The 13806-nt window shown below is 37.5% G+C and overlaps 1 protein-coding gene across 8 annotated transcripts in view; it reads left to right on the top strand.

Moving 5' to 3' along the window:
- Window positions 1-13806, top strand: part of SYNRG (synergin gamma) — a 101019-nt gene that overhangs the window by 72093 nt on the left and 15120 nt on the right. For all 8 annotated transcript variants that reach the window (XM_069078125.1, XM_069078124.1, XM_069078126.1 and 5 more), the window contains 5 exons: window positions 3746-4336; window positions 5449-5612; window positions 8890-8943; window positions 10431-10527; window positions 11051-11199. In XM_069078125.1, the coding sequence (XP_068934226.1) occupies window positions 3746-4336; window positions 5449-5612; window positions 8890-8943; window positions 10431-10527; window positions 11051-11199 (1055 nt within the window). The remainder of the gene's footprint in view (window positions 1-3745; window positions 4337-5448; window positions 5613-8889; window positions 8944-10430; window positions 10528-11050; window positions 11200-13806) is intronic.

The following is a 13806-nucleotide window of genomic DNA, read 5'->3' as shown; positions in this document are numbered from 1 at the left end:
TAGTTATGGGTAATTAAATTTATGTAAGTCAGTTCAAATGAAAAATGGTAGATTTCATGTATATAAGTAATACTGGAAAGCAGTTATGTGTCACTATTTATAGCCTGTCAGAAATCTGCTATGATCTGTCTTTCTTGTTTTCTTCAACAGCACTAATCCCAACAAGTTTGTGACTTCTCATAGACTGATGTCAGACTAGATTTATAATTAGTAGAGAACACCAGACTTTTGGCTATTCTGAGATGGTAGTATGAAACTGGGGGAGGAAAGAAACTGAAAATTAACATTGCACAGTAGGTTGTGTTCAGATTATTATTGAGATTCAAAGGATCCTTCTTCCCTGATCCAGTAAACATTTTTGTTACTCCATGAGACTATCCCTGGGATAATAGAATTTATTCTCTGTCCCCATTCTAGAACACTTGTCTTGATTATCTGGACATGTGCCTGGGGTTTTAGAAAACCTTTAAATGGAAATGACTTCCAAGCCCCATGCTCCCTATAGTAAATGTGATAATAGTATGAACTCACATCTTTTTGTTTAGAGTGTGCCACTTGCCAACATTGATCCAAAATTCAAAATTAATTTTTAAAATACACTGTTGTTGTTTTGGAAGTCTCATCTTGAAATTGGCTTTTGAAAGTATTGAATTTTTTGTGCATGCAGTGAAAAGAACAAATGTTTCAACTAACATACTTGTTCAAGGGAATGTAAATACAGGTTATAGTGGGAATCTCTGTTACTGCTATAGCATGAGCAAGAAATCCATATGTGATTTGTGATCCATGGTGAAAAAAGATTGTATAGTTCTTTACTTTGTTCTGTCCCCGGGCACACTGAAGAAGTTTATGTTGTAGGACATGCCTGGTAGCAAACATAAATACATGCATTTAAAACACACAATTATGAGTGCATTCTTCTTCAGCTCAAGTAATGGCCCAATTTAGTACAATCCAAGAATATTCCAAAATTTGAAATGTAGTAATTGTTCCTGGTTCTTTTTATTGTGTTTCAGACTCTTCTTGCTTTTCTTTCCTTTTTCTATTGCAATTTGTTGGGTGTACCTGTCAAATTGAAAACTGAGCTATAGAAGCTTCGATGATTACATGGCATAAAATAGTAGGTGTAACCTTAGTTTGCCAGACAATTTTCCTATCGTTTATACTGTATCTCTTATAGAAAGTCTTAGGTGGCAATCTGTGCAGTATTATGGAGAATATTGTACTCTCAGACATATATTGTGTATTTATAAGGTGAAGAGAAGGGAAGAATGAAGTGCTTGTAAAGTTTACCTTGAAGGAAAATGCACAGATGTCACAGAGATTTTGTATTCCTTACAATGCTGGGATTTTAGCAATTGCAAGTGACATTCCTGACGATGTCAATGAACTTTTTTTTCACTTTTTTAAAGCAAACCAGCATATAAAATAACAATTTTAGCTGGTGATATTTTCCCCGTACTTGACATTTGCAAACTAGTGTCGAAAAAGTAAAAGTTAGATGCTTGAAAATCAACTTTGATTTTTAAAATCAACTTTTGATTTTTAAGTTGGTTAACTGCTTGTTATTTTAAAATTCTTAAAAGATTTTCTAACACTTGGCATGTATCTTATTTGGGATATTTCTGTGATTTATTCCAAAACATAAGCTTTTGCTGGTCTGATTTTCCAATATGAACTGGAATTTGTTGAAGATTTGGGTGTGCAGTTATACAAATAATTTAAATCTTGCCAGCTTAATTACTTAATTAAAAATGCTTTTTTATAATTATATGCAATCATCCATGGGGCTTTTTTTTTATTGCCATAATTGCACAAGGGAGCTTTTTATTTCCATGGAAACTGGTTTGCAATTTTTAACTGGAGCTAATTTTTCATCAAGTTGATTTCCAACATTGAGGAAATTTACAATTTTTTTAGTAGATGGGATGATAGAAACCAATTCTTAACATAGCTTCATGAACCATCATTCAGCTATATTCCAGTAAGAAAAATATCCCCATTGTAAAACATTCTCCTCAATCCATCACTTGAAGGCACTGATTACATTTAATTGAAACTGCCTTCTATTTAAATTTCACTTTATTTGAGACTGTGTACATGTTATATTATCTTTAAGGAAGAGAGATAAGAGCATTTATGCTCAGGTGCTATCTTCTGTACATTTGAATTCACTATATTTTCAGCTTGATTTTTTTTAATGAGCCATAATTGAAAGGGTAACATTTAAAATCCTATCATCCTGTAAAAGACACCTAATTTCCTAGAAAGTGTTCCTTTTCAAGCATGAAGGTTGTTGGGTTTGTTTGTTTTTTTTTAATTTTATCTTAATTCCCTTTACCTAACTGAATTGTGAGAGTTTGGGACATTCTGTGCAGAGAGCTGTGGAAATGTCAAGTCCTTTAACCCAATGTTTCTGGTTACAAAAAAATAACAATCTGGTACGCTAGTCTGGCATAGTGGGATGGTGGGCAATTGTGGCTAATAAATATGGGTCAAAAATCAGACAAATTACTTGTCTGCCTCACCTATCTGGTAATTATGTGAAAAGAGACACATCTTAAACAGTCTAAGCCCATACACCCACCCATTGAGGCCATAGGAAAAGGCATACTGATAGTACAAACTGCTCCAAACCAGCCATATCTAACTTCATGGTTACTGTTTGAAAACCAGTTAAGAAACCCTTCTGCCTTTCCTTCTCCCACAAGTAGTAGTTTGTTGTTTCTTTTTTTAACTTGGAAGACATTTCATTTAAGACACTAAGCAACATTTTAGCTTCACTTCTTTTACAGACAGCCACTTCATGTTTTTAGTAGGCCCTGTCTAAGCTCTCACTTGTTAATGCCAGCAAAAACATACCAAGCACATACTTGGATTTTAGATGCTTTATAATATGTTTTCTGGCTTGGGGTTTTCACTTAAAAAACAAAGAAAGAAAAGAGAGGAGGAAGAAGAAGAAGAGGAAGAAAAAGTTGAATGAGAAGCAGGCAGCTTGATAAGAACCAGACCTTTGGTCATTAATAACAGTGTTATGGGCTAAAATAGATGATCGGATTGTTTCCTTCCTCACACCCCGTCACAACAGTGGGAAGCACACAGTGGCCCAAATAATGACTGGGTAAGTAACTGCCTAATTGAAGCCCCACTTAAAATATTTTTTATTTAGTCTGAAACAAAGTCCTTTACTAAATTAAAAGCTAGGGACCCTATTGACATTTTTACCTTAATTTTAATGTTAAAAATCTTTTTGTTTTTCTCTTTAATTAGCCTGTACATACACATATGCTTTTCTTCTTTCTCTTATACTTGTGTTCTCTGAGGAGCATTTTCTGGGCAAAGTCAGGACAAAGGTAAATAGTTAAAGTGACAGGTTTGGTTTGTTTTTTTTTCTTTTTCACCTGAGTACTGTGTTATTAATGTGATTTATTTTATATACATAGCTATGCATACACTAGTTACAAAAGACCTAAAACTTTTATCATAAACAATACATAATTAATAGTCCTTCTATGTGTAATGGTTTTTTCTTTTTCATACCCAAAGAAAATGGTTTTATATAGTTGAATGTAAACCTCAATCCACTTTGACCTGAGGTGTATGTATAAACCCTAAGTTCAGTTTATTCTAGCATAACATAAAATTCCAAACCTGATGCTCCATACATTTCACTTGTGCATAGTTTAGGGTATTCTACTTAGATAATAAGCACTTCTTTAATTGTGGGGTCTTATTTTCCTTTCAGATATCCTCGGTGATGTAAAGTATGCTACTTTGGGGACTTATGGTAGCAGTTCTGCAGTAAGTACCCTTGCAAGCTGTGACTGGTCAGACAGGGATGATGCTTCTCCTGGCAGAATGCTCTCTCCATTTGTCCTCTCAGCAGGAAGTGGTTCCTCCTCAGCTACTTCAATTCTTCAGAAAAAAGAGACTTCATTTGGCAGTTCAGAAAACATTACCATGACAACAGTTTCCAAAGTGACGACCTTTCCAAGTGATGATACACTTCCAGAGACTACATTTTCAGCTTTTGAAAACTTTAAAAATAGTATTTCCCAGCCCATTGAACAAAGAGACATTGAGAGTGGGGATTTCATAAAAACACAGGACTTACCTGCAACTGAACAGAGCCAAGAAACTTTGTTTTCAGTGTCAGTTGCCAGTGGCATGTCTCAGGAAACTCCAAAAGAATGCCCTGATGATTTTGGAGAGTTTCAAAGTGAAAAGCCCAAAATCAGCAAATTTGACTTTCTGGTGGCTAATACACAAAGCAAGATGAAATCTAGTGAAGAAATGATCAAAAATGAGTTGGCTACTTTTGACCTCTCTGTTCAAGGTGAGCAAATTAAGGGCAGATTTTGCTGTTATGGTTTTAATTATAAATATTTTGTTTCTTATTACCAATGAAAGAAACATTTTCTTTTTTTAATTCAATTTATTTCCAGTTCCAAATTCTCTCCCTCCTTTCTTCCCCACCGAGAAGACAAGAAAAACAAAACCCATTACAAGTTTCCACATTAAGCATGTCAAAAAAAAAAAGAAAAGAAAATTAATAGAAGACAGTATGCTTCAGTCTCTACTCTGGGTTCATCAGCTCTCTGTCTGGAGGTGGATAGCATGTTTCACCATGAGTCCTTTGGAATTGTGGTTGGTCATTGTGTTGATCAGAGTTAACTAAATGAAAAAACCATTGTCTAGCCATGAACTTAGTGTCTACAGGAAAAGGTTAAACGAGTTTCTTTAGGACTGAACTGAAGCCAGTAGGAGAAATACAGTGAGACAAGATATTCAGTGGGTTAAAGAAACCTAAATAATAATATGCAGCTAGTTAATTCACTTGGTTAGAGCACTGCTAAAGAAAACAAGGTGTCAGGTTTTGATTCTCATTGTGGACCATACATCTTACCCCCATCTTGCAAACATGCTTTTGGGAGATTGGGAGAAGTGAATCAGTAGTAAATTCAGTATTTCTGATTTAAAAAAAAAAAAAACAATCGAAGTCATATGTCCTACTGATAATGGAAAAGGAACCATGGCCCCTAGAACTGAGATCAGAGAAGGAAGATTGAAAAACATCAATATAGGGGCAGCTAGGGTGCAGTGAATAGAGTACTGGCCCTGGAGTCAGGAGGACCTAGGTTCAAATCCAATCCCAGACACTTAACACAAAACTAGCCGTGTGACCTTGGGCAAGTCACTTAACCCCAATTGCCCTACCTTCCCCCCTCCAAAAAAGAAAAAAAACATTAATATGTAGCTTCTAAGACAGAATGAATGGCATAAGGCAATTTTGTGTTTCAGAATACAGAAAGATGTAAATACTTTAAAAGAAAAAAAATTTTTTTTTCTAAGATTCCCCTGACTGGGTTTGCAATCGAGTGTAAAATCATGAAAGGTGACTAATAATAATAATAGAAACCCTTTGATTGTACTTTCAATACTTCTTAGGGTCTCACAAGAGAAGCTTGAGCCTTGGTGATAAAGAAATAAGCCGTTCCTCTCCATCTCCAGCTTCAGAGCAACCTTTCAGGGACCGTGCCAACACTCTGAGTGAAAAACCTGTTCTGCCTGTTATCCGGGATAAATACAAGGACCTAACTGGGGAGGTAGAAGTAAGCATGGTTACGTGACACAAGAGACATGAAGACTGTCGAGGCTTTGCTCTTATGAGGTGGCACTTGACAATTTCACATGAAAAAAAAAAAGGTGTTTCTTAAAGAACTTGAGAAAATTTTCTTTATTACTGTGATTTCATTGGATGAAGCATCACCTGCAGTAAAAGTGATGTAATGACAATTTAATCCATTTGTGAACCTCCTTCTCAAAAATAGCTTCCTGTAAATGGAGTCAGTGTTGTATTCCTGGGATTCTTAGGATGGAGAGTTGTGCCTTTGTTTCTGAATACTTAAATATTACCATTTCTGGCAGTAGTTAAATTTATTGGAAGATGAGGAGGGGGAGGGGTCCTGCCTGAGTTCTTGAGTTAACTGTGCTTATTTCATCTTAGCCACTATAGTTAATAGTTTTACAATCATTTTAAATTTGAAGCACAGAGATGATGTGATGCTTGTATTTTTATTGGTATGGTATCATGGCAGGAGGACTGGATTTGGAATCCAAGGCCATGTGTTCAAATTCCATTTCTGCTACTTAACAATCTGTGTGACCTTGGTGCACAGGGAGGAACATTTCTGGATCTCAGTTTCCTTGATCTGTAAGTTGAGGTTGTATTAGATGATCTCTAAAATTCCTTCTAGCTCTAAACACTATGATCCCAGACAGAATCATGCATTAGTCACCCAGCCTTTATTATAAGTAAGAATCATCATGTCTGTAGACAGACTAGAGTTTTCTTTCAACACATATTTTCAAAGCAGCTGATCCAAATATTGTGCACTAATCACTTAACCTTTCTGAATTTTAGTTTCCTTATCCGTAAAATGAGGATTATAAGAGCCCCTATCTCACAGGGTTGTTGTGAGGATCAATTGAGGAAATATTTAAAATCAAATTAAGCAAACCTTAATGCTCTTTATCAATGTGAACTATTATTGTTATTATCCTGAATATGAACACCAGGATGAAAATGTTGAAATGGCATTCCATTGCATTATAAAAATTTTTAAATATCTCCAGGTTTAAACTAGTAGATCAACCATTACAACTTGACCGCACAATTCCTCAGACTTCTCAATTCTAGTGACTTCTTCCCTACTTCAGCCCCACACAGACATGGCAAACCTAATACCTAACCAGCTCTTAGAGTTTTGCCCCATCCAAGATCTGAAGCTTTAAAATTCTGCTTTCTGACCATAGCTTCCTTTCCTACTTCTACTCTAATTCTGAAACCTACTTTTACTCCTTATCATGACCTTCTGATTTCTCTGTTCTTGAACATCAACAGAGAACATAGTGAAACGGAGCTAATTTCACTCACTGTAGATTTGTGGTATAGTTACAGCCAAGCTTTTATTGCTGTTTGACAAACCTATTGTACTTGCCTTTTTTTCTTTTAGTTAGGCATTTATTTTCTTTCCCACCACCTCCACTGAGGACAAAAGAAGAATTCAAATGTTTGCAACAAATATTCCATCAAGCAAAACAGATTCTCCCTTCCTGACTTCCTGTCCATCCAATGACTGCTTCAGATCTTCTTTTCTTTCTTCTTGATGCTATAGCAGATAATGAAGCTCTTACTTTGCTGAGAACATTGAGGCCATCAAGTGTGGCCTTAATTTGTCTCACTCAAACCTCAACATTTTTTACCCTGCCCTTCCATCACAGACTTGCAAAAGCTACTGCCTATTAAGTCTAATCTGTCTACCAGTACCCTTGATCGCACTCCTTGCTGCTGTCACTCCCCCATCAACTCTAATCCAAACACTGGTCCCACTCTTTCATGCATCTTCAACATCTGCCCACAAAGGTCTAGACCTTCACAAACTAAAGTTTTCTCATGATCCTTAAAACCAGTACCTTTACTTGCTATTGCACACATTCGCATCTACTCCTGCAATAGGATTTCAACTATCTACTGAAATTGTTTTCTTAAAAATCACCACTGACGATCTGATCACCAAATTCTATAGCCCTTATTTAGTCCTTATTCCCCGTCATTGCTGCTTTTGATACTATTGACTACCCAAAACCAATATTGGGTATTCCCTCTTCACTTGGCTTCAGAAATATCTTAATGCTCTGCTTTTCCTAAGCTCATAGTTCTAGAGCTAGAAGGAACCTCTATCTATTCTAAGCCCTTTATTTTACTAATGAGGAAACTAAAGCCAAAATGTTAAGTGACTTGCCCAAGGTCACACAGACAAGATTCAACTCAAAGCACATGTTACTGGGGTTCCAGATTCAGCATTTTTTTTTCATTATACCACACTGCCCCCTCTTATCCTTTGAACTGCTTTATGTTGCTTAAAGGATTTCCCCAAGCAGTTGGACCTTGACCAACTCTTTTTTTCCCTTAGCAGTCTCATTCTTTAAGAGTCTTAGCTATCCAACTCTATGCTAACAAAGTCCCAACTCTGTATCCATAATCCTGACCTTTCTTCTGAGTTCTAAATCCCCATTTCTATCTTCCTACAAATGATCTCTGTCTTAATGATCCACCCCATGTGTCAAACTCAGTATATCCAAAAAAACAATTGTCAACTTTCCCTCTAAATTTGTGCCTTCATCCGTCACTATTTCTTAGCCCTTACATTCACCTGCACTCTACCACATTTGGAACCTCCTGGAATTAACTTGAATTCTTCCTCTTTTTCACTTCCCTGAGCCAGTCAGTTGCTAGGTCCTCCTATCCTAGGTGAAATATCTGTCCCCTCCCTATTATCATTGCAACCGCCCTAGTAGAGGCCTTTATTGTGGTTAATTTGAGCTGTTGTTCTAGCCTCCTTAGAGATCTTTCCATCTCTGCTCTCCTTTTCTAGTACTTCACACAGCTGCTAGTATAATTTTTCTTATGCATAAATATTATGTCAGTCCTTTTCTCAAACCTTGCTGTGGGTCCACAATAAAGTTCAAACTTCTCTACCTGGCATTTCAAGTTCTACAATCTATGTTTCTTGCCCTTTTATTAGATTGTTACTGCCTTGACATTAAGTACTTTGACTTAGCCAAACTAATATCTCCCTCAATACCTAGTACAGTACTTTGCACATAGAAAGCATTTAAATGTATTTAGATGCTCTGATGTTGCTTTTATTTGTAAGAGAATAAAAGTCTCCAGAAGTCAGTCCACTAGATATGGTCTGTAATGATCATGAGTAAACAAGGAAACCTTCTGATGTCCATAATTAAAATTACTTAAGCAGAAATAGAAAGCAGGGTGTTAGGCTTGCCTGTTGCCCTTTTAAGATAGTCCTTTCTCTTTTTTAACAGGAGAATGAAAGATATGCTTATGAATGGCAGAGATGTTTGGGAAGTGCTCTGCATGTGAGTATATAGCTTTCACTTAAGATGCCTGCAGGTACATAGTTATTTTCCAATGGCCACATTTTACCCTCCATAGCACTGTGTAAGGATATTCAGAAGACAGAACTGGAGTAATACCTTAATTCCAATGACTAGTGTAACATTATTGGTGTTAGATCTAAGCTACCCCAAAATGAAATTCTCTGAAAATTCACCCATCTAAATGAGGCTTTTTTTTTTTTTTAAGTAATCGGGGTTAAGTAACTCGCTCAAGGTTACACGGCCAGTTATTTCTGGGTGTGGTGCTGAGCCCGTATTTGATCCAGGTCATCCCGACACTGGAGCCGCTGCTCTTACTCGCTGAGCCACCTGGATGCCCCTAAGCAATTGGGGTTAAGTAACTTGCTCAAGGTTACATGGCCAGGTGTTTAAATGAGGCTTTTCTTACAAGTATGTTTAACTTACCAAACCAATATTCCTTTAAGTACCTGTGACTGTGTTTGAGATGATGAACTGTCTTTAACTTTATTCCTAAAGTAAAATAATCTCCGAGTTGAAGACTTTTTGACAAAAACACAAACCTTACCACTCCAAAACAGGCAGTTGAGAGTGTGGAGAGAACAGTGTCAGGAGGACAAGAGAAGCAAAATGATTTCTTCATTATTTAATAAAATTCAGGGGGTATTGGGATATACTACAAAGAGTACTCCATTTGAAGTTAGAGAATAAATTCAAATCCTGCCTCCTACCTGTGTGACCTTGGAAAAATCTTTTGAACTCTCTGAGAACCTTAGTTTCTTCACATGTAAAATAAGGGAAATGGATTAGATGATCTCTAACTTCCAGCTGGTTCTTCCAGCTCTAAATCTTATAATCTTTATAAACTTCCTTATAAGTTATGAATTACACAAGTCTGTATTTCAGTAGAAAATTATGTAAAAATATATTGACCACCAGGCTTATACTTCTGGCTCTTCAGTTTGGTTGGATAATAATAGCAAATTTATTTTTGTGTTACTGTTAACCATTTTTTTTTTAAAGCAATCGTGGTTAAGTAACTTGCTCAAGGTTACACGGCTAGTTACTTCTGGGTGTGGTGCTAAGTATCTGAGCCCAGATTTGATCCCCAGGTCATCCCGACACTAGAGCCGCTGCTCTTACTCGATGTGCTACCTGGCCACCCCCACGGTTAACCATTTTTTAATACATTTTCTTACATCACTTAAATTTCCAACTATAACCATTCCCCCTCCTCTCAAAGAATATTTTTAAAGAAAATGATAAGATAACCAGCTAAATTGATTTATACATCAAAAAAACTGAAAATCAGTGTTTCATACTTATGAACCTCTCACCTCTGCAAAAGAGTTAGGGAAGGTGTCTTCTCATTTCTCTTTCTTGGGGCTGTGGTTTTTCTTTATAATTTTGCAATATTCACTTTTGATTGTGTCATTGATCACTTTTTTCTTAGAGATAATCTAATGACATTGTCATGTCATGTCTTTTAGATCATTAAGAAGGCAAATGACACTCTAAATGGAATCAGTAGTTCATCTGTTTGCACAGAAGTAATTCAGTCAGCACAGGGCATGGAATATTTATTAGGTATGTAACTTTGTGTTTTGCTTATTGAACATAGTGCTTTAAATTTTCATTGTCTGTTTCATATGTGCTGTGAAGCATTTTCAATTAAAAAAACCTCAAGCCAGATATAATTCATGTTAGAGTGACATTTGCAGATGGAGAAAATGAGGACACAAAAGCATCCCAGTGATAAAATGGGAGTAAGATCAGAAATTGTGGTTTCTCGATTCTTACTATGTTGCTTGAGTTTCTTCACCCTAACTAGATTTTGTGTTCCTCCTTCAGTCAGGTTAATACAACTCCCTGAATGTCAACAGATGAACCCTAAAAGATGCTAAGAAGGGTCCATGAAGTAGCCAGGCTTGCATGGTGCCTTTGTGGAGATTCTTGAATTGTGGGATTTTGTAAGGAAGAACCAGTGAGGCTTTTGACTCTTGTGATTTTGACTCTATTAACTCTCTTTGTTCCAACAAATATTACCCAGGTGTGATGCTACTTACCTCTTCACCTGGCATTTCAAACCTTTCCTGTCTTCTGTTGACAGGTGTTGTCGAGGTATACAGGGTAACCAAACGTGTGGAGCTAGGGATCAAGGCCACTGCAGTGTGCAGTGAAAATCTCCAGCAGCTTCTGAAGGACATTGATAAGACGTGGAACAACCTGATAGGATTCATGTCACTTGCCACGCTCACGGTAAGACCATCCCATCCAATGTTCTCTTTCCCAGAAACTTTGTTCAAGTAGAGTCTAAGGGGCTTTCTTTTTGGCATACTATTAGGAGTAGTTATGATGCACTTAGTCGTCTTTATGACAGGAAAGTGGTAACATTTTTTGGTAGATGAATTGACTCCTTAATGTCTCTAAGGACATAGCATGATTTAACAAAAAAGGAAAATCTTTTTTTGTTAGCGATTAGAAGGGCAAGACTTCATCCAAACTACCAGAGAAATGTTCTGGCCTGTGGGTGAACCTAATTTATTTATTGTTCATACCAGAAAACAAAATGAATGCAAGATGAGAGAGAAAAAACAGAAAACTTAATGTGTTTCAGCCTCAAATTTATATTTAAAAGCCTTGAATTACTGAGATCTGCCTTGAAAGTAGCCATATTATGTGATTACCTAATTAATCAGGTCCTGTGATAGTTGGTACAGTAAGTAGAGAGCTGTTCAGCATCAGAAAGACCTAGATTCCCAACACCTTCTTCTAAGATTAGAGACAATGAGGCACCTATTTGGTTTAAATAAATTTCTCAATTGGAAACCTCCCCCCAAAAAAAAAAAAAGAAAAGAAAGACCTAGATTCAGGTCCCACTTCTGACATGCTGAATGTTCAGGAGAGATTTGGAATGGTAGCAAGAATGGAAGGATCAAGTGAGGATTTTTTGAGGATAAGGGAGACATGGGCATGTTTACAGGGAAACAGACTGAGAGAGATTGAAAATAAGTGAAAGAGTGGGTTGACAGAGGGGGGAAATCTGTTGGAAGAGACAGGATGGAATGGTATTACATGAGCCCATAGTACTTGACCAGGAGAAGGGCCATTAGCCTCATTATGTGAGACTGATATAGGGAAAGATAATGGCAGGAGGTGTCTGGGTGGTTTGAGATAAGGAGAGGGAGCTCTCAACAGATGGTCTCAGGGTGGCTAGGTGGCAAAGTGAATAGAGCATTGGCCCTGAAGTCAGGAGGACCAGAGTTCAAATCCAGCCTCAGACACTTAACCCTTACAAACTGTATGACCTTGGGCAAGTCACCTAACCCCAAATGCCCAGTCTTCCCCCCCCTCCCAAAAAAAAAAAAAAAGATGGTCTCAATTTTTTCTTTAAAATATGAGGCAGGGTTCTCTTGAGAGGATGGAGGAAAGGAAGCATAGGAGGTTTGAGAAGGGATAAAAAGGTTCAGAAGAGCCATTATAAAGAATAGGATAATGAGTTATTTAGGGAAGTGTAGAAGGATTGCCTAAAAGCAGTGAGGGTCCAGTTAAGATTATATAAAATACGTTTGTAGTCAACCCAGTCAGCACAGTTTTATGATTTTCTCCACCTTTGGTTCAGCAGCATGTGTGTAGGAGGAAAGATAGCAGATGGTGGGAGTGATACAAGGCTGAGGCTACAGGGTCAAAATCAATAATATAAGAGGACAGTATGGAGTTAACTGATTGATGAAAGGGTCAAGATGGGGAAGGAATGAGTAGAGCTAGTACAGGGGTGTTGGCCTGGGAGAGAACCGAAGGGATGGGAAATTGGCAGTCACAGTAGACAAATGCATGATTTGGTATTGGAAAGCAGAGAGGTGGAGACCCAATGAATTGGGATAAGATCATTTCAGAGTTCATGAACAAGGAACTGATGCATTTATGGGTGATGGGTGGCATGATCAAGGGTGTGACCATCTTAGTGTATGGCTGAGCCAGTAGGGTAGAAGAATAAGTCTTGGGAGATGAATAAGTTGTCTCCTTTGCTGAATCTTTGTCTGGGTCATGCCCATTAACTTTTATATCCCACAGAGCTCTGTCCTTCACCCTTTTCTCTTCCCCCTCTATACTACTTCACTTCGTGATCTCATCAGCTCCCATGGATTTAATTACTATCTCTATGCTGAAAATTATTTTCAAATCTACTTAATCTAACCCTAACATCTCTCTTCTGACTTCTGCTCTAACATCTCTAACTGCCTGTTTGTTGGAGTTGCTTATTATCTTGAACTGGAAGTCTAGTAGACATCTTAAATTCAACATATCCAAAACTGAACTCATCTTTCCTCCTAAAGCCTCCCTGCTCCTACCTTTCCTGTGACTGTAGAAGGCAACACCAGCCTCCCAGTCTCCTAGGCTCCCAAGCTAGGTATCATTTTCAACTCCTCACTGTCTTTTAGCCCCTATATCCCCTATATTTCCAATCAGTTAGTAAGGTTGTCAATTTCATCTTTGCAACAACTATCTCATATAGATATAGAAATAGATATAAAAATCCCCTTCTCTCCACACTGCCGCTTCCTTAGGACAGGTCCTCATCACCTCACACTTGGACTGTTGCTTGCTCTGCCTTCCTCAAGTCCCCACTCTAGTCCAATCTCAACTGTCAAAGAAATCTTCCTAAAGTGCAAATCTAACCATGGCACCTCTCCTACTCAATAAATTCTCATGTCTCCCTATGACCACCAGGATCAAATATAAAATCCTTTGGCATTCAGAGTGCTTTGTAATCCAGCACCACTCCGTCACTGCCCCACCCCTTAAACCTTATTCTATTTCTCTCTCTCTCTCTCTCTCTCTCTCTCTCTCTCTCTCTCTCTCTCT

The sequence above is a fragment of the Petaurus breviceps genome, unplaced genomic scaffold (assembly GCF_028583685.1).
Source record: "Petaurus breviceps papuanus isolate PSGF00001 unplaced genomic scaffold, PetGlider_PUasm1.0 91023, whole genome shotgun sequence".
Taxonomy (NCBI): Eukaryota; Metazoa; Chordata; class Mammalia; order Diprotodontia; family Petauridae; genus Petaurus; species Petaurus breviceps.
Note: the sequence above shows the minus strand (reverse complement) of the source record. Positions and strands in the feature narration are given on the sequence as shown.